Below are 26,404 nucleotides of genomic sequence, written 5' to 3'. Positions count from 1 at the left end.
TAGTGTACCAAGTTTGACATCTGTCTAGCAAAGGGTTTTCAAGATATTGAACAGACAGTATATTCCTATGTCCAGTTTGACCCTTGACCTTGTGACCTCAAAATCAATAGGGGTCATCTTCTCCTGAAGACGTACTGGTGTACCAAGTTTGACGTCTGTCAAGCAAAGGGTTTTCAAGATATTGAACGGACAGTATATTCCAATGTCCAGTTTGACCCTTGACCTTTGACCATGTGACCTCAAAATCAATAAGGGTCATCTTCTTCTGAAGACATACTGGTGTAACAAGTTTGACGTCTGTCAAGCAAAGGGTTCTCAAGATATTGAACGGACAATATATTCCAATGTCCAGTTTGACCCTTGACCTTTGACCATGTGACCTCAAAATCAATAGGGGTTAACTTCTCCTGAAGACGTACCAGTGTAACAAGTTTGATGTCTGTCAGGCAAAGGATTCTCAAGATATTGAACGGACAATATATTCCCATGTCCAGTTTGACCCTTGACGTTTGACCATGTGACCTCAAAATCAATAGGGGTCATCTTCTCCTGAAGATGTACTGGTGTACCAAGTTTGATGTCTGTCAAGCAAAGGATTCTCAAGATATTGAACGGACAATATATTCCTATGTCCAGTGTGACCCTTGACGTTTGACCACGTGACCTCAAAATCAATAGGGGTCATCTTCTCCTGAAGATGTATCAGTGTACCAAGTTTGATGTCTGTCAAGAAAAGGGTTCTCATATATTGAACGGACAGTATATTCCTATGTCCAGTTTGACCCTTGACGTTTGACCATGTGACCTCAAAATCAATAGGGGTCATCTTCTCCTGAAGACGTACTAGTGTACCAAGTTTTATGTCTGTCAAGCAAAGGGTTCTCAAGATATTGAACGGACAGTATATTCCTATGTCCAGTTTGACCCTTGACGTTTGACCATGTGACCTCAAAATCAATAGGGGTCATCTTCTTCTGAAGATGTACTGGTGTACCAAGTTTGATGTCTGTCAAGCAAAGGGTTCTCTAGACATTGAATGGTCAGTATATTCCTATGCCCAATTTGACCCTTGACCATATGACCTCAAAATTAATAGGGGTCATTTACTCCTTAGGATGTACCAGTGTGCCAAGTTTGATGTCTTTCAAGCAAAGGGTTCTCGAGATATTGAGCGGACATTATATTCCTATGTCCAGAGTAGATTGACCCTTGACCTTTTGACCTGAAAAACAATAGGGGTCATCTTCCACTCATAACCAACCCACATATGAAATATCATTATCATCAAGTGAATGGTTTTCAAGATATTGAGTGGACTACATGTGGTCTACAGACCGACCGACAGTTGCAAAACAATATGCCCCCTCTTTTTCAAAGGGGGGCATAATAAAAGAATTGGAATGGTAGTTTTCAAAAAGTTAAAAATGTTCAGTTGTTGATGGACGACACATGACCAACGATGTATGACGACGGATGCTGATTGCCAATATGTAAAGCAGTGCAAAGGTGTAGATCTGTAGACCCACCTTTTGTCGCCATTCTTCCACCTCTTCCCTGTGCTGAACTTTCTGTGCTGTAATCTTAGCCTCGACATCCTGTAATTCACCTCTGACTTCTGTCAATTCCTTCTGTTGTTGGTCAATGACCAGTTTTTGTTGAGAAGAATTCTTTTTGTTTATTTCAACAATTTCAATCTGATGTTGTAACAGTAGGTGTGTATTCTGCAATATCTGGAACACTTTCTACAAAACAATTCATTGGTTCATGAATCCTACATGATTACAACGTTCTTGGTCTACTCATTGGCTTCAGTGACTGTTTCATTGCTCAATTTTGTACTTTATGATTGATTTGATTGGATAGCCTCTTGTATAATTTTACCTCTATGCACACATAGACACCTGATGTGCCAACCAACACCTGCTACTATATTGGAAAATACTTGGGTTGTGAGTACTGAAACCTTAAAGGGACATAAGCTGTCAACTAGGGCATAAGATGTTCTAAAATCTGAACTATTATTAAAATGCTAGAATGCTTTCAAAAATGAAGAAAAATAAATCTGTGAGAGTGGGAAAAAAAGTGACCTCCAATTGAATTTTCCGCGAATTTTGTGGCTTCTTTGCTAGTTACACAAGTATGATGGCGAGTATATTTAAAGGCAAACACTTGCTTGGGGTTATTCCTGTCAGTACTATTATTACCGACAGCTCTAGTCTTTCATATTTTTATTTTCACACACACACACACACTATTCTCATTCATCTTCCCTGCAAGCCTCTCTCTTTTTCATTTATAGCAATCTATTTCCCCTTCTGAATTCTGATTATGTATATAAGATCGAGGAAAATTTAGAAAAGATTTTACAACTTTTGGACACTTTTGATCCTTAACCCACACAATGTTTCCGGGTTTTAATTGACTTAAATTTTTTGCTTGATAGCATCTATTAACATTTCATTTTTGTTTTAATTTGTTGTTCATCTTTTGAATAAAATTTTGATTTTTAAAATTTTAAAAAGTGGTGTCGCACGTACATCAACAAAGCTAAGTACGGATTGGCTGATTTTTTTTATTTTAGCGTTTGTTTGATCGTTTAAACTTAAATCTCTCTGCAAGACCATTGCTTTGCAGGTAGTTGGGACTATACTTGTTACTTGTTTAAAATCGAGCTCTCTTGCAAAGTCCTGAAATGCTTGTGATGTGTATTGTGGTCCATTGTCTGAAGAAAGTACCTCAGGATCGAATTCCATGTTGTGCAAAGATTGATTTTAAATGGTTTATTATTGCTGTCGACGTTGTGCCAAATAATCTCGCAACATCAATGATCAAATCTTGAATGATAGTCGACAACAAGAATATATTTCTTAAATAAATTAGTGGCAACATTTTGGCATGGTTGACTCGGAAATTTACTGGGAATAAGTGGTTCTAGCTCTCATATTTTGAGATCCCTCAAAACACTTTTGATGAGACTTCATTGTTGTCTATAACTGTGCATTTAAACCGTTCCATCAAACAGAAGATTTGGCTGACTCTCTGCATTTCACTATTACACCTTGATGTGGTTTATATTAATTAATATATTTATGTATTTTTAAAAATTTATGTACTAAGATAGCATATTTATTATGCCTTTAAACAGAACAGAACAGCCAATACACCCTTTGACCTTGAAGACGCTTCATATTTGGTAATGATCTACGCAGACAGGTGTACATTGTATTTAAAAAAAACCTGGATGAACTAGTTTGCAACAAACATGTATCCATTGTCCAGGATGAAAACAATGTCAATTTCAAAGGAAATACAAGAGAAAAGATTGAGTGAATGTAAATATTCATACATTGCAGCCAGCATGGGAATGTTGATCTGGCTACAAGCTTTAATGTTTACACTACAATTCAGAATTCTATACCTCATGCTTTGCTTTACTTTCTCTGGTCTCTTCTGAAGCATTCTCTTTTTCTGTTTTAATCTAAAAATGAAGAGACAGAAGAGAAGAAGGAAATCTGATGATCTGTAGATTAATTGCATGTATATTAATTAAGTCTTAGTATTGTATGAGTACTTGGTGGATTCATATTTTAGCACCTCCTAAATAAATTTATAGCTGGGCTGAATTAGAAAAATCTCTATTAATCCAATATAATATATGATAGAAGACATGCTAAATCATAATTATGCCCTATACAATCAAATGAATAATACTATAATACAACCAATTAAACTAAAATTCAATAGGCACTACAATGAATTAACACACACTATAGCACATGCATATCTTGAATAGATATATAATTCTTATGAATACAATTGAAAAATACCCTTTCTAGCTTTTGATTAAGTGACAAGATTTCTTGTTGGTACTGGTGCTGACTGGTTTTATCTGGTTTCTGCTGCAGCAGACTTTTGACTTGCAGAAGTTCTGATTGTATACTGAGAGAGCGGTCTTTCTCTTTATTGATGATGCATTTCTGGTGTTCATTTATGTACATCAATGTCTGGTTGTGCTTTATTGCATGCTGGACTGGAATGGAGAAATAAAATTTAGAGTCCATAATAAATTCAACAATTGGAATTTAGCAGTGCAATGATTCTCATAAGATGGCTATACTCATCAAATTTGAAGAGTGTCTCTCTAATACAATGTAGTATAGGAGAGAGGAGAAAATCTTTGGCTGGACCGGGAATCGAACCCGGGACCCCTGCATTACTAGTCAGGTGCTCTATTCACCACTGAGCTATCCAGGCCGATATCCACAGTCTGTATAACCCAAATTACTACAACAATAACAGCTAGTAGCTCAAAAGTTAGGACTGATATGTTATAAAGTTGTGCACAGTACTGAGGACAAAATGACATGCCTCTGATCTCTCAAAGGCATAAAAATACAATCAATCACTATTAAAGTGAATGCTGCCTTTGCTCACTATACTGGAACTGTTACTTTTAGCTCAATAACATTTTTTTTCTTTCTTTTTTACAGATATAGCTCCAAAAATTGATTGATCACCCTTTTCCATCCAACTTTCACCCAAATGTTTGTAAGGGCTATAAGTGAGTTCATGAAATTGAGTGACCATTCTGGGCACACTTGATTAGCAGTCTTTAATTGTGGAAGAATTATCACAATCCCCTAACGGGTAGATTGGGATTGCTGTTCTGGATTGGTGGAACAGTGCCCATGGAAATAGGTGGTGCAGAGGGAATGTTGGTGGAACAGTGCCCACGGAATAGGTGGTGCAGAGGGAATGTTGGTGGAACAGTGCTCACGGAATAGGTGGTGCAGAGGGAATGTTGGTGGAACAGTGCCCACGGAATAGGTGGTGCAGACGGTATGTTGGTGGAACAGTGCCCACGGAATAGGTGGTGCAGATGGAATGTTGGTGACAGTGTTTAAATGGAATGTAATATGGCATTTGTGACGATGAATGTTTTAAATGCATTTGAATCTAAAACAATAAACCAATTACATAATAGACCATTTGCATGTTTTCAAAGTACACAAAATTGTATGCAATTTGTCTTACTTGTGCATACAGTAATTTATTCTAATGGTTATAATTCTCTGAAATATAGCAATAATTGGCCAAAATACGGATTTAAATCTAGATTGGGATTGCTGTTAAATCTAAGCCCCCCTTCTAAACAAGTCTCGTTAATCAGTTAAGGGATGGTGTATTTTAAAAGTGGTTTATCATTTTTGATTCACAAATCTGCTCATTGAGGAAAGATATTTATCAATTTAAAGAAACAATACACTTTTTAATTGAAATTTTGTATTTTCAGAGGTATTTCCATTATCATACTTCAATACTTGATCAGTGCTACCATGTTTTATTTCTTGTCCCGTTTCACTCAATTTGCAGAACAATCATGCAGGATTGCGATCAGATCTAGTAGCTCTAGAAAAGCTCAATCAGGCTCACGTATCCTCTGTGACACTTAGTGATATTCAAGAACTAATAGTTGAGAGTTTTTTCGCTAATGGCTTTCAATACAGAAAACCCCCTATATAATCAGAACAAAACTGTATGAATATTGGGCTAATGGTTTGCAATTATTGTTGCATAAGTTTAAGATCATTAAACCACCAAACATGTTAAAACTTAACCATTACACCACATTACAAACCCGCAGATTTCAAGATATATCACTTAAAACAAACAGAAAAGGTGCCCGAGACAGAGACCATACAAGGGCTTTTAAATGTGTTACAATATTTACAGGTTTGTTTTATTCTACCCATTGAGTGCCAGGATCAACATTTCAATTCAATATTGACACATTGTTTGAGACCGATGAAATCTTCAAAAGAGATGTGTACATGCATTGTTATGGCTAATTGGAGATGTAAATACAGACTGGAAAAGGTATTTAATCCACGGAAATCTGTACTAATTGTCCCAAATCTAAACAACTATGAAATTGCTTGTTGCCAAGCTTTGAAAAAGAGTAATACAGTCATGTATTTTATCTGCTAACAAGATATGTTCATGGAATACTGATGCCCCCTGTATGGGAGTAGAGTTGGAAAGAGGCCGAGGTCAAAGTTTTTAAAGAGTAGGTCAAATGCCCAAGGTCAAAAGATAAAATACTTTGATGGTACTCAAAGAAAAGTCTTGCCACAAGGAACACACATGTGAAATATAAAAGCTCATATCACCAACCATTCATAAGTTATGGCCAAGTTAAAGTTTTTCAAAAGTAGGTCAAACCTGGTGATCAAGGTCACAAGGTAAACATTTTTGCTTACTAAAGAAAGTTCTTCTAAAAAGGAATACTTATGAAAAGATGATCGAAAGCCCTATCACCATCCATTCAAAAGTTTTGTTTTTGCAGACAAGAAATAGATAAAAAACTAACTATGACCCTGATTCTTCAATTACGGGGGCATAAAAAAAATATCATTATTCAAGAAAAATTTCTGTTTGACTTAATTACTATACATCCAATGAAAATGCCATGCAACATAGTTTATAAAGACAGAAAAAAATTACTGCATTTGAAAAAAATAAAAATAAAACTGAAAAAATAAAATAACTTTAGATACATGTACCTTGAAAAGAAATCAAATATAGGGATTAATATCACATCTGTCAATTACAGAGTACCAGTATATACATCAAATTCAATGAGGAGACATGGTAATGTTATTGATGTTAAACAACTGAGGAGTCACTGACACAGAAAACGTGTACCAAATCAAACTGCAGCACTAAAGTTATAATCACAATGTACATTGTAGAAACCAGAGTTTAAAAATCCCCATAGAAGACAATTACTTGTGATTTACTGTTCTGATACATTTATGACCATGCTTGCTATCTACCACCCACTTCACAACAACCCATACAAAAGTTGCTATAAAATCAAACATTGGAAAGACTCAGTTTCCACTAGATTTTCTATATACAGATGACCCATGTCATAAACCTAATGGATTTGTTACTGAGAGTGTATGCATTCAAGACCTTTACTCATCAATGAGTGCTGATCCAAAGAAAGAATTTTAGGATTACAAAATATACACATAGCTGCTCTTGAACCTCGATCCAATTACACAGAATATGGAACTGAAGTGGTAAGTTGATAATTCAGTCTTTGTCAATTCATATTGTATACCAAAAGACTATGTCAAGAGGTAAATTAAAAGCCCATTTAATTTTTTGACCTTGACCTTTGATACTGTTACGGAAAATGCTTGCTGGAGTAGTTGCGAGTGATAGAAAATTTTAATACAATTAATACAAGCACTTTGTTTGCAATATTTTGCATATTAGTCTTGTAACTTTGATCAGTCTGACAAAACAACTAAGTCCTTTTCTTTAAGATAAAATAATTCATTATACAAAGAATAATCTATATAAGTTGTAACACGATCTTTCACTCCCTGGTTGCTCTGGATTAAAGTAACATACATCTGGATGGCTGATCCATGCCCTTAATGGCTAATAATGTGCAAGTCATTTCAATATGGGGTCTAGGACAGGTGGAAATTGTTGGGAATTCGAGCAATTATTTCAATATTTTTCTGGTGAAAATCTGCAAATAATCGAAATAAAATTTATTTTAAAACCATCAGACAGAGCAAAATCCGATATATTTGTTGCCCTGTCACCCATGGTAGTCTCCAGCAAGTGCAGAGACATGATATATCTCTGCCCTCGGTAGTTTTTTTTTTGTATATATAGGAATAATTTGTCTTGTTATATTTATCTGATCAAGTTTCTAATTTTCTTAAATAAATTTTTTTTTTATCAAAATTGTTTATTGGAACTGTCTGCACTAAAAAAAAAAACCCAACCTGTGTATAACTTGTATATTCTACACAAATTCCAAGTTGTTTTTTTTAAGATCACAATAAAGGTCAGCTAATGTGGTATTTAAAATTAACATTCCTATGTACAGAAAGTGTGACAGTCAGTGGGGGCAACTGAAATGTGAAGAGAGGTGTTCATAATTTTTTTGTCTCTCAAAAATGAATGCAGTCTTCTTTTGGCAAATATAACAATCTAATTAAAATTCGATGTTAGATCTGCTCGCATACTAGCATACATTAAGTTGAAGAATCTGTTGAGCATTACTGTAGTTAGTCATTATTTGTTTTATTCATCAATTTATATATTTGATTTATTTCTCAATCTACTTCAATCATATTTTGTTTGTTTCTTTTTTGTATTGTTCCTTCTTATCCAATGTGACCGGTTCTTATCGACTGGCTAATGCGTCGATGTCTATATGCACCCCCTTCCCCAACCGAGAATGTTTCAGTCAGAATTAAGTTGCCTGACGAGAAGTTTTTTTTAAAATCATTCTATCTGTTGTCATACACGTATATGTAAAAATGTATAGATTTATTTAACATCTGTCTGCAGAAGAGACTTGGAATATACAAATTGCACATGTATTTTAACAACACTCGATCAGATTGAATGTACAAAAATAGTGAAACAGATGTTTTCAGTTCGAATGAATTTAATTGAGCAATGAATCAATAAAAGTTGAATAATCAATATTCCATGATGATACAATTTTTACATCTTTTTCTTTTATTCCTGAAATTAAAAAAATACTGTTTGACCCACTTTTAGCCCTACAGTAGGTCACGGTGCATCAATCAAGTTGAAATGTGAACTGATTATGTATTTCTCTGAGAGGTAGGTTCCGAAAAATTTCAGGGTAATACCTGTATTCATATCGGAAATTTTTTCTGAAAAACAAGGTTTTCCTACAAAGTAATACTACGACCTTGACCTTGAGAAACAATAGGCATCCTGAGCTTGGCATAAGGTGTATGTGTGATCAAATGTACCAATTTGTAAGATCCTGAAGGGTATGATTCATTTTGCACTTTGTCTACAAGTTCCAGACGGACAGACAGATGGTATACCATTAAAGTCCTGTCTTCAAACGTCTACAAAGTGGTCAGCATTTCGTGCAGAGCGTTACATGCAAACTGTTCAGTGTTCTGTGCAGACCGTTCAGTGTTCTGTGCAAACCATTGACCGTTCGTTCTATGCAAGAATGGTTTTGTAACGTTCGTGAAAGTGGTGTAGTAGTACGCTTCAGGGTCTGTATAAGAGAGCTAAGTATACTAGTAGGTTCTGTAAAGTTATTCCTCCTGGAAACGGACAAATAAGAAAAAACCCAAATGTAAACAAGAGATGTTTGTAAAACACATATGCCCCCCCATGGTGCAAAATTGAAAAGGGTTATACACACACATCATTTAATTGATAGTAGTATCATCAATTCAAAATATTGAGCAGACAATATCTTTGTATGTCAAGAGTGAATTGACCATGTGACCTAAAAATCAATAGGGGGTCATCTACTCCTTATGCTGTACCAGTATACCAAGTTTGGTGTCAATCAAGCAAATAATTCTTAAAATATAGGAGACAAAATCAAGCAAATAATTCTTAAAATATAGGAGACAATATATTACTATGTCCAGTTCAACTATTGACTTTTGACCTCCAAATCAATATGGGTCATCTTCTTCTGAAGATGTACCAGTGTACTAAGTTTGAGGTCTGTCAAGCAAAGGGTTCTCAAGATATTGAACGAACAGTATATTACTTTGTCCAGTTTGACCCTTGACCATGTGACCTCAAAATCAGTAGGGGTCATCTTCTCCTGAAGACATATCAGTGTACCAAGTTTGATGTCTGTCAAGCAAAGAGTTCTCAAGATATTGAGCAGACAGTATATTCCAATGTCCAGTTTGACCCTTGACCTTCAAACATGTGACCTCAAAATCAATAGGGGCCATTTTCTCCTGAAGATGTACCAGTGTACCAAGTTTGATGTCTGTCAAGCAAAGGGTTTTCAAGATATTGAATGGACAGTATATTCCCATGTCTAGTTTGACCCTTGACCTCAAAATCAATAGGAGTCATCTTCTCCTGAAGATATACTAGTGTACTAAGTTTAATGTCTGTCAAGCAAAGGGTTCTCGAGATATTGAACGGACATTATATTCCTTTGTCCAGTTTGACCCTTGACCTTTGACCATGTGACCTCTAAATCATTAGGGGTCATCTTCTCCTGAAGATGTACCAGTGTACCAAGTTTGATGTCTGTCAAGAAAAGGGTTTTCAAGATATTGAATGGACAGTATATTACTATGTCCAGTTTGACCCTTGACCATGTGACCTCAAAATCAAAAGGGGTCATCTTCTCCTGAAGATGAACCAGTGTACCAAATTTGATGTCTGTCAAGCAAAGGGTTCTCAAGATATTGAGCGGACAGTATATTACAATGTCCAGTTTGACCCTTGACCATGCATGTGACCTCAAAATCAATAGGGGTAATCTTCTCCTGAAGACGTACCAGTGTACCAAGTTTGATGTCTGTCAAGCAAAGGGTTCTCTACACATTGAATGGTCAGTCTATTCCTATGCCCAGTTTTACCCTTGACCTTTGACCATATGACCTCAAAATCAGTAGGGGTCATCTACTCCTTAGGATGTACCAGTGTGCCAAGTTTGATGTCTTTCAAGCAAAGGGTTCTCAAGATATTGAGCAGACATTATATTCCTATGTCCAGAGTAGATTGGTCCTTGACCTTTGACCTGAAAAACAATAGGGGTCCTCTTCTACTCATAACCAACCCACATATGAAATATCATTATCACCAAGTGAATGGTTCTCAAGATATTGAGTGGACAACATGTGGTCTACCGACCGGTCGACAGGTGCAAACCAATATGCCCCTCTTCTTTGAAGGGGGGCATAAATATCTATAAATAGACACCTACGTTATGAAGGTGCATCAATCTGGGAATGAAGGTGCATTAACATGGGGAAGGAGGGGCATCAATCTGGGAATGAAGGTGCATTAACATGGGGAAGGAGGGGCATCAATCTGGGAATGAAGGTGCATTAACATGGGGAAGGAGGGGCATCGATCTGGGAATGAAGGTGCATTAACATGGGGAAGGAGGGGCATCAATCTGGGAATGAAGGTGCATTAACATGGGGAAGGAGGGGCATCAATCTGAAAGCAAAGGTGCTACCACAGACTTTTCTAGGGTAAAGACACAAAGTGGATAATTTGATAAAACTCTTGGCGCTGTAGTACTGAAGAGCATCTTCTGGGCCACGATGATAATAAAAAATTCCTTGTAATCAATCAAGGTGAAAGTGGTGACTCTGCTTCATCACGATATAAGCACCAACAGTCAGTCAGTGAGACAATGACAAACCAAGCGGTGGTAATGATGAACATTCAGGGGTTACCATGTACAGGCAACGCTGTACCATAATACTAAGACGGGCGTATAAAATATGTTAGTGTTAGAACAAAACCAAACTGTAAATTGTTTCCCTTCTTGAATCAAGCAGTCTAAAGTTGAGATATGGTTAATCAACTGAAGCTGTCAATGAATTCCCAGAAGAAATCCTTGAAGTTTATAACAAATATAAAGCTTCACCTCTAATTACACACAATTACTAACACATTTAATATGCATTTGCTGCAACAAACTGATTTCTTTTGTCCTAGATGAACCCCTAAACCCCTTGTAGGAGACCAATTGGGCAGAATGAAATCAATTGTACCAAACAAAAAACATTCTAAATGATAATTGATTGCGATCGCATTTGGATAACAAAAACTACCTGTCGTATTCAATACACTAAGATTCTTTGTCAACAGAATTAAATCTCCTGTTCTGAAGATACATGTTGCCGATGAAATGTTATAAACCATGGCACTGGGCTTTAAATCTTCACCTAACATAAATTGCTCCTCGGAATAAGACAAGTGCTGGGTTTTTCTGATAGACTTTAGATTAATCCCTGGAATCTTTTTCGTACTGTGGATTTACTTGAAGACTTTTGAACAGATAAGATACATTACTTTACTTATTTAGTCAACATTTTACATCTATTTTGTCATGAGTTTTAAAAATGTTTATTTGGAACTTGACTGAATTCTTCGTAACATAATCTGAAACTAAATATTTATTAGGAGATTCTGTTATTTTGACAGTGAGGAGATTACAGTTCTATAATCTTCAAAATACTGGTAATATTAAACAAAACTATTTTTTTCCCTTTTGTAATTTATTTACTAGTCATAAGCTTCACATTGAAATACTTTCTAGAATCTCTCACTGTCAGTATTTCCATTATTAGGTGACTTTAACATAAAATGTTCATTATTTTTTTCGATCCTGTTTATTAGTGGATACCATTTGTCAAATTAGACAATGCCCCTTTGAAAATCAATACCTATGCATCATACTTTACTTATGGTAGGGCCCTGAGCCTATATATTGATTTCAAAAAGTTTGCAAGTTTCCTCATAAATTGTATTTGAACACCGACAACACCTTAATGCCTTTAAAGTAAAATGTCAATTTTAAAACATTTAATAAAATTTCTCTGTTTAAATGATTTCACTTAAAATTGACTGCTAACATTTTACAAGGGAGTGTATGTTTAGTAGTTCATTACAAAATAAGGATATATATTTTGTTAACAAAATCTTTATCAACTTACAGCTCTTCATATGATGGTGCATATTTTCACAGCACAATCTTGGCAAATTTTCCATAGTTTTTACACTATCTTATTTCATCACAAGGTTGTCAGTCTTTAAATGTACTTTAGGCCATACTGTCGACAGATATTCAATTATCTATACGGGGTGTTGCTTTGCCCAGATCTGGATGTTAATCTATATGTATTATGCACGACTTTAGCAATTAATACAAGATACCTGTATCTTGATGAAGATTGAAATTTTCCCAAAGCAACGTAAGCACCATTATTTCATCAAATGTCTTCTTTTTATTACAGATGTGACCTAACTGAATTTGAAGACCATCAATTGACCTACAACTCCAAGAATGGGAACTCTGAAAGGGAATATTCTGAGTCCCACTTCACAGCATTGGTCTGCCTTGAGGACAGACGATGACATTCAGAGAGCCGTCTCAGACTTTCTCGATGATCAGTCACCAAAACTCAGTGAGAAATCATTTCAGGACAGCATCACAGAAATATCTCATTGGTTGGGATCCATGATCCAGCAGGAACGGGAGGGATGGGCTTACAAAGTCAGAATGGCCATGCAGGAGATCGAAAGCAATCGTAGGGAAGCTCTCAAAATACAAGGAGTCCTAAATCAGTGTGCAGAACAGCTCCATATCATATCCGAATGCTGTAACATGGACAAAGACATGTTACTGAGAATAGCTGACAAAGAACCTAAACTAGCCTTGCCACTTTACATTGAGTGTTTGACAGATCTGATTAATTCTCTGGTGGAAGATAGGATACAATGTCTACAGCTTTTACACAAGAAAGAAAGTGACACTACATCATTGTGTGAAATGCTTAAAGAACACTTACACAAAGAACACATGATCACCCAGCAAAGTTTCTCTGGTCTCTCCCAAAGAGTGACTGACCTAGAGGCATTCAATAACAGCTTAACAGCTGAAAACCTCAAACTCAAGAAACAACTGATGAGAAAGCATGATGAGGGGGAACGGTTTCAGAGACATAAACAAACTCAGGAAGACAAGCACGAGAAACCAGCCTCTACTGAGAAAAAGCTGAAATTCAGTCAGGTGCCACCCATTGAAAGAGGTTCTCCTTCCTCTATGAGAACAGCATCTTCTGTTTCGAATGCTGACTCCGTCATTCCTTTATCTGAAGAAAAACTCCACAGACTAAGACATAGTGCTAAGAAACTTGAAAATTCTCTACAAGATGCTTTAAGTCAATTGGATACATACCGCAAAGGTTCCCAAGGAAGTATGAAATACAGTCATGCTTCTATGATTTCAAACAATTTCAAACTGAAGCCTTTGCTCCCTAATGGCGAGGAGGATACCGATGAAAATGACAAGTTTGTCACTTGGGCACAAAACAAAATGGAAGTTAATGGCAAAGCCAGTGAATCACCAAGGGAGAAGATAGTGAGAAGCTCTCAAGATGTCAAAGAAATCAGAAAGAGGTCAAAACAGATCCTTTACTCGGACAGCAGATTCCGGCAAGAAGAAAGAGAAAGTCGTCGAATTGAAAGGATCTATCCTAACGAGTCCCAGAAAGCATGCACATTCCGTTCTCTCGTGCGATCCCTGGACGAAATGCGCCATCGCAAAGTCAGTAAAGCAAAAGGTGGGAAAGTTTCTAAGTGTCTTAGATGCCAGAAATTATTTACCCTTAATGACAACCATAAGAAATCTTGCTGCTACCATCCTAGAACTAAAGAGCGAGTAGAAGAGTACAATAGCAAAGGGAAACTTCAACGTGTAACATATGTCTGGCAGTGCTGTCAGCAGGGCATGGACAGCCAAGGCTGCATCCATGGTCAACATATATAGAAACAGCTAACACTGCATGGGTATAAAAACATGTACTTTATCATTCAATGACAAAATCAAACTTGCAATTTTTTTTCAGTATTACGGTAGCAGTCATCATAATTCCTTATTAACTGTAATTTATTCATTCTCATCAATAACACACAATTTATGTAAATCAAAGGATATACATTTAAACATAAATACAACGGTATATGTCAAACAGTGGATTATGGGAACATTATTTTCAATTCAAATTATTGGTATTAAAAATTACAATCATTCATAGAAGGACATTGTCTGTATTTGTGATTTTAGAACATCAATGAGTATGATGTATCATAATTACATGCCCACAAGTTTGACCCTAAATTTCCAGCTACAAGTAGTAATAATCTAATTTTGGTTGTATCATACAATTTGAATGACTGAATGAGATTCATCAAACCATTTTATAACATATCAAATTGTTATGTGCTTTTCCGCACTAAAAGACAGTGACAGACAGCATCCCAATTCAGATTTTCAGGAAGTCGCTATAATGATATTGCTTCAAATCTCTGTATTTATACTTCCAACGGTTTCGCTTTTGGTGTCTCCACAAATTGTAATGATAGCCAATTTTCCCAATGCACATATGAATACAGATAAATATAGTACATCGATTTTAACAGCTGGGAACTTCCATGATGTGCTAATGTGCTTCTTGAGGTATGCATATGTGAAGCATCACAGTTCAAACTCTCATATATTTTCAAAAATTAAATTTATTTCTTTGAAAAATTCATATATTTAACCATTGATATAAATTATGTCAGCTGTTTTGAAAATCTAATTACTGGTATAAGGAATGAAGCTATAATCCTTAACCATAATATACAATATAAAATATTCAGGAGCATAAACCACTGTGCAATTTATAAAGTGTAATCTGGTCCAAACCAGTTCTTATCATAAAATATGGTTAAGTTTTACCTTCATTTCTTACATAATTAGGTTAGATTCTACATTTCTTCTAATAGTAGTGCATGTCTACTAGAAATATACTATAATGTAGTTATGTATCATTCAATGTACAGTATGATAACACAAAGCTTAACATGTGAGTTGCAGTGACTGCAGAACCACATATTTTTCACAAGTCTGATATTTGTGGTTCGAGAAAAACAGCATTTCTTGGGAAGTCGATTGCTATTTTCTCCTGTATATGAAAATTGAAATTTATGGAAACTGGGATATCATATCAAAACAACAAAAATTCGTTATTTCCATACATTCAGAAAACATGAACCATTTCCTTAATTTCCCTAAATTTTCTTTCATTTTGGCAATCTGAAAAGTTATCTAATTGTTAATCTACTGTTTCATGCTGCATTGACACAGAAAAATAATGAAAAGTCACAATTTTTACGAACTTTGTTAAAAAAGATGACTTTTTGATACATTATTTTCTGTTTAAATCATCAGGTATAGGTTTACAATATTTTAGCACACGTGACTTATTGCTTCCACCTAACTACCACAATTGCCTCCCCTGTTTTTCTGGAGATAAAACGACATAAGTTAATTAGCTGAGCACAAGGAAATGTTTTGAAAATCAGTGACTGGACCTAGTATCAAACTCAGGACCCCTGCATTTCTTATAGTCAGATGCTCTTCTTAATTCAGTCCATTCTTCTACCTCACCACTATCACTTGGGAGCCATGGAATTTCCCTGCCAATCCTGAACGACCATAATTTTTGATAATTATAGGTTGATATTTTAGTTTGCTAGGCCAATCTAATGAATCGACCTATCTGACAGGCCTATGTTTTAAAAAATTGCATTTTTAAGACTATATCCAAATGGTTTATAAGGAAGCTGATATGAATAAGGTAAGGGTAAAGAAAGATAACTCTGATATGCAACATGTTTTTAGAAATGAGCGGGCTCTTCACATTTCATATCATTTTAGATATTTTACAAGAATATAAAGGAGATCATTTATATATTTGTTTACATTTACATTCCCCGAATGTTTTCTCTTAATATTTCTTTTGAAATTGATATTGCTTTCATCATGCAATTATAAATACATGTTTGTTGCAAACTAGTTTGATCTGGTTTTCCAGTACCACCTGTCTGCAAAATCATTACCAAATGAAGTGTCATCAAGGTCAAAGGGTGCATTGGCTGTTCTATTTAACATAACAAATGGGTCAACCATATGATAGCTTAGACCTTAATTCTAGTTCGTAGTTTTAAATAAATTTAACATAAAAATATAAATATAAACAAGAGATGTTTGTAAGTCATATATGCCCCCCATGGTGCAAAATTGAAAAGGGTTATACACATGCATAATTTGATTGATAGTAGTATCAACAATTCAAAATATTGAGAAGACAATATCTTCCAATGTCAGGAGTGGATTGACCAAGTGACCTAAAAATCAATTGGGGTCATCTACCCCTTATGCTGTACCAGTGTACCATATTTGGTGTCAATCAAGCAAAGAATTCTCAAAATATAGGAGACAATATATTACTATATCCAGTTTAACCATTGACCTTAGACCATGTGACCTCAAAATCAATAGAGGTCATCTTCTCCAGAAGATGTACCAGTGTACCAAAATTGATGTCTGTCAAGCAAAGGGTTCTCAAGATATTGAGCGGACAGTATATTCCTACGTCCAGTTTGACCCGTGACCTTTGACCATGTGACCTCAAAATCAATAGGGGTCATCTACTCCTTGGGATGTACCAGTGTACCTAGTTTGATGTCTGTCAAGCAAAGGGTTCTCAAGATATTGAGCGGACAAGGTCTTCCTATGTCCAGAGTAGTTGACCCTTGACCTTTGGACCTGAAAAACAATAGGAGTCCTCTTCTACTCATAATCAACCCACCTATGAAATATCATTACGATCAAGTAATTGGTTCTTAAGATATTGAGTGGACAACACATGGTCTACCAACCGACAGGTGCAAACCAATATACCTCTCTTCTTTGAAGGGGGGCATAACAATAAAATGTCTTTCTTTGTTGTTTCATCGGGTGATGAAGGTACTACTGCAATCATTGCAGATAAAATCCATGGGTTATCCAATTTTTTTCTGCAATGCTAGCTACCTTCATCACCTGATGAAACATCAAAGAAAGCATTTTATTGTTTAATCGACACCAAATTCAAAGCTAATTTCACAGGAATTCAAAGTCTCAGAAATGTCCGAAGCTTGACTCAGTATTAAATTATCCACATTGGGATCCATCAGAAAGAAGGCACTTAATATGCTGATACATGTATGTGGAATATTAGAAACAAAACACGTCACAGAGTAGTGGAAATTTTTTGACATGTGACAATATAGAACATTTAAATATCACTGATAACTTGGGTACCTGTAAAGTGCGAAACGAAATCGAAACGAAACGAAATCTACCGAAACGAAACCCACCGAAACCTACCGAAACGAAACAAAACAGATTGTATAACCGAACTCTTTTAATTATAATAATTAAAAATGGTATCTTAGGCCCCTGTGAAAGTCACCACATATAAATAAAATTCACCTCCCCTTTGATGTAGGCTTTCGGCTTGACTGTTACAAAGTTTTAAAAGTTGGAAAGGGGGGAGTAAGCACAAAGTACATATCCGTAGTTGATTAAATGCCATGTACAATTTGTTTTGGATTCATACATTTCAGAACCGAGGGTTACAGTCTCAGAGATCTGGGGAAACACACTATACGAGGGGTGGGGTCGCCGACGTTGAATCCGCCTTTGGGCATAGATACATTGTTTGAAGAAGCTGGTGTCTGAGAAAATTGAAAGCAGGAAGAGCTCTTAACCTCTTATTTTATCTCTAACTGCTGAGGTGCGAGTACTTTCAATAATGGAAAAACTCTATACATTTGGGATGTTGCTAAGACGGGGAATTGAAAACGGGACGGAAAACTGATTTTTTTTTAATGCAATAATATTAGGAGGAAGTCGGCATTTTGTAAACTGAAAAGGCTTATGAACAAGGGGATTTTAAGCAGAAATCACAAAGAGAACGGGAGGACATATTCAGAATCCACCGTTTGATATACTACATATAAATACACAATATCCACATGTATACATATATTTGTCTTTAGAGCAAAAAATACTGAAACATGTATTTATGCCCAAAATCGGATTCAACGCCGACGACCCCATCCCTCGTTTAGTGTGTTTCCCCAGACCTCTGAGACTGTAACCTTCCGTTCTGAAATTTATGGATCTGAAGCTAATTGCACATGGTATTTATGTACTTTGTGCTTACCCCCCCCCCCCCCCCCCCCCTTTCCAACTCTTAAAACTTTGTATCAGTCAAGTCGAAAGCCTACATCAAAGGGGAGGCGAATTTTATTTATATGTGTAAACTTTAACAGGGGCCTAAGATACCATTTTCAATTATTATAATTAAAAGACTTCGATCATATAATCTGTTTCGTTTCGGTGGGTTTTGTTTTGTTAGATTTCGTTTCGTTTCGGTAGATTTCGTTTCGTTTCGATTTCGTTTCGCACTTTACAGGTACCCCTGATAACTTGGGTTTGTATGAAATACATCACGTAATGGTTTTGGCACTCAGATGAGACTCTGTCCACCCCCACCATGTTATGATTACATGATATATTTCAAACAGAACCCCATGTTGTGATGTACTTGCAATTACCAAATAAGTATGAACTTAGTAAAAGACATTATCATCATGATTAAGTATAGGGGGTGGGGAGTAGGGGGTGGGGGTAAATTTTAAATGCAGACATCATAAATGTTAGAAAAAGCAGGTCCATGGACAACAACCACTTGAGTTAGCTTGTTTTTACTGACATCAAAAATAAAAATTAAAAGATCTAGAGCACTTAATTAAAAACTAGATGCATGCCCCCCAGGAGGATCAGGTGCCCACGCAGGAGGAGTGAGCATCCATCCCGTTTACTGGTCATACCCGTCGTGTAAAAAAGAACAAGTATGCTACAAAAATCACACATTAGTGTTGTCAGTTTTGGTGCAGTGATTCTGCATACAGAGAATAAGATTTTGAAATGACCCTGCCCTATATTTACGATTCATTTTCCCTTGGAAGAGAACTAATGACACAGTCTTCGTTTGAAGTATAGGGAATTCCCTTCACCAGAGGGTACATTAAGGTAATTCCACCCTTCCAGAATTATAGGTTAAATCTTTGATTTCATTGTTGATTCTTAAAATAATATATCTTAGTAAGAAATAAAACTGATAAAATGAATATGTTGCGGTATTAATAATTTTTTTTTTTTTTATCAATTAGCACAATATACCTGTTATCAACGTCAAAAATTGCAATTTTCTTGAAACAGCATTATCAAAATTTCACAAAAACTGGTTGTAATGATATAATAGTATTAATAACAATTTCATGAAACTGTTTCTTTAAAAAAATATACAAAATGTTGGTGGAAAATAAAGGTAATGGACTTGACAAATAATTTGATGAAAACAGAGTTATTGCCCTTGGATTCAATTATTTGAAACATATAATTGATTATTCATATACAATTTAGACTTTTAAAATATTAACAAGATTTTTTACAATAACTATTGAAAAAGACTCCAACAAAATTTATGTTCCTGTCATGCATAAATCTTATTAAATCATTGAATTTGCAAAATCTTATGATATGTCACAGGAGGGTGGAAATAACTTAATGGAGCAAGTTTCATTAATATGCTGTTCCAGTGTCGATTTTGAGAAGATTGCAAGTTAATGCCAGTAAATGACAGATGTGGTATCAACAGAGTTTTGAGAAGAAAAGCTCCCTGACTATACCCATTAATTGTGACTCTGAGGTGTGCTAAAGCATGTTGTTATTCAGACACAGACAGAGCTCAAACACATGACAGTCTGTGAGATGATATGTCCAATGAACTCTGTAGACTCATCTCTATTTGATAAACTTATTTTTAAAGAGTACACAAGTTTTTATGTATCTCTCTTTTTTCATATTGGTAGAGAGAGAGAGAGAGAGAGAGAGAGAGAGAGAGGAGACACAACTCTTTTTAAAACTCATATTGCATATCAACAAAGCCTATGTGGTTTATTTCCAAAATTTCCACTAAATACTGGTAATTCTATATTAAACTTTTGACCCCTAGCTGTCTACACCCTGGCCAGGCCATTTCAACTTCTACATTGTATAAAAATGTTTGCATATCAATTTGACAAATTATGCCCTTGTGTTTCTTGTCGATATGACATTTCAAAAATTAAATATTCTAATTTCACTTTAACCCCCATTATGATCCCAAGGCTCAAAATTTGAACTTCAATTTTCACTAAATCAAGACTCTTGCACACTGACAATTTTTGGTTCTTAGTGAAAATAATTTAAAAGAAATTTCCAAGATGTTTCTTGTAAGTAAAATTTCAATACCCCCCCCCCCCCCCCCCCCCCCCCCCCCAACTGGTCACACCTACCGTGAGCCTTATATTTTGATCAGATAATTCTGTCACAAATTGTCATGTTTCCAGCTATGCGGTTTAGTGTGACGTCACAATATGTCCGAGTCATTTCCCTTAAGTGCATTACTAGTATCATGCGTACTTCATAAGGTACAAAAAGAATATATCCAGGAATTTTTCCCTATATAATTGCATTTATATAGCCTTGCTTTGTTTCGGTATAATGATCAATTTGTTGCATGAATATTTAGGAGATATAGTGATCTATTCACCCAAGAAAAATCATATTCCCCTGAGGGCAATTTTTCTTGGGTTAATAGATCTTCATTTCTTACATTATCACCAGTGTAAGATCGACTTTACCCATGTGAGACAGCCATGTGAGATTTTTCTGTCTCACACTGCTGCGACGTCATTTGATTGTGACGTCATATATTTTCTATGATTTACGTTATACGGTGATAAAATATTTTGCAGTGCTTCCTTTAAATCTTAATGTAGTATACTTTCTGGTGGACAACCTTGGTTTTTTTAGTTTACACTTACAGTGTAAACCATTTTCGGGTATGATCTTTCTGCCTATCTAATTAGTTTTTGCATTGAAGTTCAAATGAGGATTTTCATAATTTAAAGTTTTCTCATAGCTAATAAATCTATGCACTAAACTGTAGGTAAAATGTGAGAAAAATAATCCTTCGTTATTTACTGGTGTGGGATAGGGAAATCCCACCTCTGGAACAAGATTCGCCGTCTAGGACTCGGTACAGCCTCGTCCTAGACGGCGAATCTTGTCCCCTCGGTGGGATTTTCCTATCCCACACTCGTACTAATGAAGGATTCTATTATTCTCACATTATCACCAGTGTGAGATCAACTTTGCCCATGTGAGACAGCCATACGATATGTTTTTGTCTCACTCTGCTGCGAGGTCAGTCGATTGTGTCTGATGTCATTATTTTCTATGATTTACGTTTCATGGTGAAGTAAGATATTTTTGTATTGTTTTAATAATTTCAAATTTGATATAAAAACTTTCAGGTTTTGATAAAATTGCATGTATGTTTTTGATCAAATGATTTCTGAATGCATACTAATTTATATGCAAGTGTTTATAAGAATTAATGATAGTATACACTTAACTATAGTAAGTCAATTTTTATTTTTATCAATGAAAATAAGAATTTCCTCGCACATGTACATGAGAAAGAAAAGGTAACTCATGCTACAGCCAAGTAAAAATAAAAACCACAAAAACCAACCTATCTGCCTTATCAAAATTTTTAATTTTTTGCCTGAGAAACTATTCCTTCAATTTTTTTTGGGCCTATATATAAATATATACTTCCTTAATGGGTAAATAACCTCCCTTTCTCTTTTCAGATAAAAAGAAGACTTGAAGACCCACTCTGAATATTCCTAGCTTAAGATGTCCAGACTAATGGAGAACGTAATAAACACATATTCTCACTACAAGTATTATGTAAGAAGTTTAAAAGCTTAATTCATTAAAACTTTACTATCATTATGATTTTTGTTAATTTTGACTCTTAATGTCAATTTATACTAATAAAATTCAATTAACCTATAAATACAACAATTAACTTCATAATTCTGTGTTTATATATTAGATGAAAAAGTAATTATTCATAACTAAAACAGTAGGGTGAAACTATAAGTAATAAGTAAACAAAAAGGGCTGGATGACAAAGGAACTTTGTAATCTGTGGTTGCAATTTGAAGAAGACCCAGCATCAGTGAAGTGCTTCGTTGGATTTTAGAAGCCTGAGATTCAATGAATTTGGAAGTAGTGCAGAGATCATTTTAAGAAATGAGGAATAAGCAACAGCTTGGTCAGACAGAGAAGAAGACAAAGTGTAGACTCTTCAGTGAATTTTTACAGCCCTCAACAAATGACGCGAGAGAAAATGGCAAGAGTGAGACTGAGGATAGTGATAGTGATTATTAATATGATGACATATTTCTCTAGCTGAACTACAGAGATATTTCCATAACAACGAAAAAGGTGAATTTTTCTGTGCGTCTGTTAAATGTTCTGACAGTAAGACTTCAAGTACTGAAGTTCTGTGTTGACTCTTCCATATTTGTATTTTTACTTAATAAATAAGTAGCTAGCTTATGTTTGAATAAAATAAACATTGAAAAGTTATTTTCTTATCTATTTTGTGTTCGAAAACATGAGGTTATTGTAGATAACCATCGAAATTGACGTTCAGAAAATATATACAACAAAGAAACACAACTCTTGCGAAGATGGCAGACAATTTGAAACAAAAACTTCAGTTGACTTATCCAACTTATAAGAGGGTTAGTGTTAAATTCTTAAAAAATTCTCCAAAGAGGGGGTTACTGACTTACATGTGGGTTAACTTTGATTCAAGTATATACAGCAGTAGGTTTTCATAACTACTTCATCAATTTGATTTCAATGTCAGTTGGCATGTTTAAAAACTTTATCTTTAAACTTTGTTATTATTCTTTTAAAATCATAAACCAATGCTCTTAAAAGTAAACACTTAATCAACAGGTTGTAAAATTGTGGGGCCTAGCTTTACAATATAAAACTATTCAATACCTTATACGAATTGTGACCTTGACCTTTTAATCTCAAAATCAGTAGGTCTTTTTTATGTATATAGTGATTCATCACCTTGAGTGTCATTGAACACGCTTGGAAAAATCTAAAATCATCAACTGGAAACCATTTTATGTAATACAGAAATTCTGACTTTGACATATCTCACACTTGGGGTCTTCTTCAAGTCTATATGGGAGTTATTGTATGAAATTTCATTGTAAAAGCTTCAAAGGACTTGCAGAGATATAGTCTGAAAGTGACAGACAGACAGACGAACGCAGACTGACCCAAATAATGGCTAATATTGAAATGCGGGGAACACAAAAGCCTGTCTCAAAATAAAAATCTATCACAGCAGGTTAAATATCTTCTATATACCCTAGAAATTAGAATGAAGTATTTTCCATGTGCATTGCAATTCATTAAGGATTAACTCTCTTGCTTTGAGGATGGATGGGGTGATTAATTGATTGGAACGCGTATATATATAGTACATGTACGTATTTCACATAATTAAACGTCCCAAAAATCTAGACAGTTATTTGTTATACACACATCTTATCATGAATAAGTTCTCCAGACTAATCATTTTGAAAATATGATAAATAACATCAATTACTAAAGTAGTGAAGGGTTGTGTGCCACTTTCAATACAAGCTCTGTCGACTGCATCATGACATTTCTAAACAGAGCAAATCTTCATCTGGAACAGCTAGGGCTTCTGACAAGCTCTGAATTATGACTCTTTATGGTCAACATGTTATTGACAGCCCAAAGTAACATGCATCATGATGCAAATCACTGAAATTTTTAATTGTAGGTTTATTTCAGGCCAACACAAATTGAATGTAAATATTTTACCATGTGAACACAAAGTGAATTCTGATATGCTTTTTACTTTCTATTTGAACAAGGCATTAGAATATGCATGTTTTGAGATGTATGACATGTGAAGGCTTTCAAGTGACATTTTGCAAAAAATAAGGGCCATTTTTTGGGCAAAATTATCAAAAAATAAGAGCCTTTTTAAGGACTTTTATGGGCTTTTTAGACAAAAATAAGGGTTAAATTTACAAATCAATAGTAAAGAAAAAATGTTTTACTCACCATTTGCAAGAGCAATAATACAAAAACTAATTACCCACTCAGAAGATCATACCAATGGTCATCAACAGCCGTATTCGGCATTCAGCACAAACCATATAATTCAGGTGGACTCCCATGGCTCACAATCAATGCTGAATATAGCTGATAACCATCAAGATGTCTTCTGAGATGTACATTTAATAAACATATTCATTTTCTGAAAGTATACTAAGACTAAATTTAATAAATTCCAACTCTTACTTTATGTCTTTAAACTTTCAAAATTTGAAAATGTAGGAATTTCAACAAAAAATTAGGGCTTTTTTAGGATTCTAAAGCTCAAATAAGGAAAATAAGGGATGTTGTAGAAAAATAAGGAAAATAAGGGCCCGCTTGAAAGCCTGCATGCAAGTTATTTCCCTTTACAAGAAGTGCACAAAGAATTTGTTTACATGTGGGAGCATTCCATGTTAAATGTATGCAATAAGTTTACCATGTATGCAGTTTCATCATCCAATTTCTCAGTGAGTGACGAAACAAAATACAGTGAGTAACGAAACAAAAGAAGTGCTTGTTACATCACATTATTGCATTGTTTGTATCAGCTATAACACTAACAGCTTTGTTTACAAAATCCGACAGGCGAGGTTCACTGATGGTATACTATAGTGGATATGTTGATAAATGTATACATACAGTCTTGTTAAAAGTTCAAAGTCAACAAACCATGTGCATCTTGTGAAAACAACTTTTAAAAAAATGAAGGTGTATAACAAAAGTTATAGACTGTGTCCACGGACAACAGCCATTTTGTTTGATCCGAGAATGGATCTGTTATCCGAATCCATAGGCCGAGGGCAACAGATCTGTTCTTGGGTCAAACAAAACAGCTGTTGTTCTCAGGCCCAGTCAATAACTGTGTGTCAATGACACATTAGATGAAATTCACTACATAAAATATCTACGTACTTAATATATGTTATGGCAATGTGAAGTACTCGAACTGACCTAAATGTTGAATGATGCAACATTTAACTGCGAGCATTCTCACTACTGTTTTAAAAATTTTAAAGACCTATATAGAAGATATAAAAGTAGGTCAAGGATGGACCAATCCAGCTGAAATGCAAACTGAACTTGTATTCCTCTGAGAGGAAGCCTTTGACTAAATATCAGGGCAATATCTGTATCCATAATGAAAATAAGCCCGAAAAACTGTTTGACCTAGTTTTAGCTCAAAGTAGGTCGAGGATGGACCAATCCAGCTGAAATGCAAACTGAATTTGTATTCCCCTAAGGGAAGCCTTTGACTAAATTTCAGGGCAATATCTGTATCCATAATGAAAAAAAGGTCACGGTCAGACCAATCCAGCTGAAATGGAAACTGAACTTGTATTGTTCTGAAAGGAAGCTTATGTGTAAATTTCAGGGCAATATCTGTATCTCAGGGTGTCAAGCCACTTTTTGTCTAAAAAATATAGGATTATAGAATTTTTTTTGGAGTTTAAAGGGCAAATATAGGGATTTTTACAGCAGATTTATAGGAATAAATAGGATTTTTGATAAAGAATTTATATAAAAGTTTATTGTTTCTGCATAAAAATCTAGCAAGCATAGTATCTTACTGGAGAAGAAATAATATTAAACATAAAGATAAAATCCTTTCAGATGTGGACAATTTTCCATCCAACAGACAGGTCTTATACTCTTATACAATCACAATACTTATTCTCTTCATAACAATCTAATTAAATATCAATCTAGCATCAGCTCCTGGATTTTTGGGATTTTCTCTTTTTTTATATTATCATTTTTGAAAATGGACCGTCAATTTTATTATTTTTTTTAATATATAAGGCTTTATAGGAATTTCAATGACTTATAGGGAAAATATAGGAACCTTCAAGTTTATAGGAGGGAGAAAAAGTGACTAAA

At 35.0% G+C, this 26,404-nt stretch overlaps 2 protein-coding genes across 3 annotated transcripts in view; one reads left to right on the top strand and one right to left on the bottom strand.

Moving 5' to 3' along the window:
• Window positions 1–26,404, bottom strand: part of LOC125648075 (nucleoprotein TPR-like) — a 163,491-nt gene that overhangs the window by 9,778 nt on the left and 127,309 nt on the right. For both annotated transcript variants that reach the window (XM_048874986.2, XM_048874988.2), the window contains 3 exons: window positions 3,828–4,030; window positions 3,419–3,478; window positions 1,527–1,742 (listed from right to left, as the gene is read on the bottom strand). In XM_048874986.2, coding sequence (XP_048730943.2) covers window positions 1,527–1,742; window positions 3,419–3,478; window positions 3,828–4,030 — 479 coding nt within the window. The remainder of the gene's footprint in view (window positions 1–1,526; window positions 1,743–3,418; window positions 3,479–3,827; window positions 4,031–26,404) is intronic.
• LOC125648078 (uncharacterized) lies at window positions 6,491–14,623 on the top strand. Its single transcript, XM_048874992.2, has 2 exons — window positions 6,491–7,088; window positions 12,819–14,623. The coding sequence occupies exon 2, from the start codon at window positions 12,869–12,871 to the stop codon at window positions 14,351–14,353; it is 1,485 nt and encodes a 494-aa protein (XP_048730949.1). The 5' UTR covers window positions 6,491–7,088; window positions 12,819–12,868; the 3' UTR covers window positions 14,354–14,623.

Source organism: Ostrea edulis, chromosome 6, assembly GCF_947568905.1.
Source record: "Ostrea edulis chromosome 6, xbOstEdul1.1, whole genome shotgun sequence".
Lineage (NCBI taxonomy): Eukaryota > Metazoa > Mollusca > Bivalvia > Ostreida > Ostreidae > Ostrea > Ostrea edulis.
The sequence above is the reverse complement of the archived record's forward strand: the minus strand, read 5'-3'. Positions and strand labels throughout refer to the sequence as shown.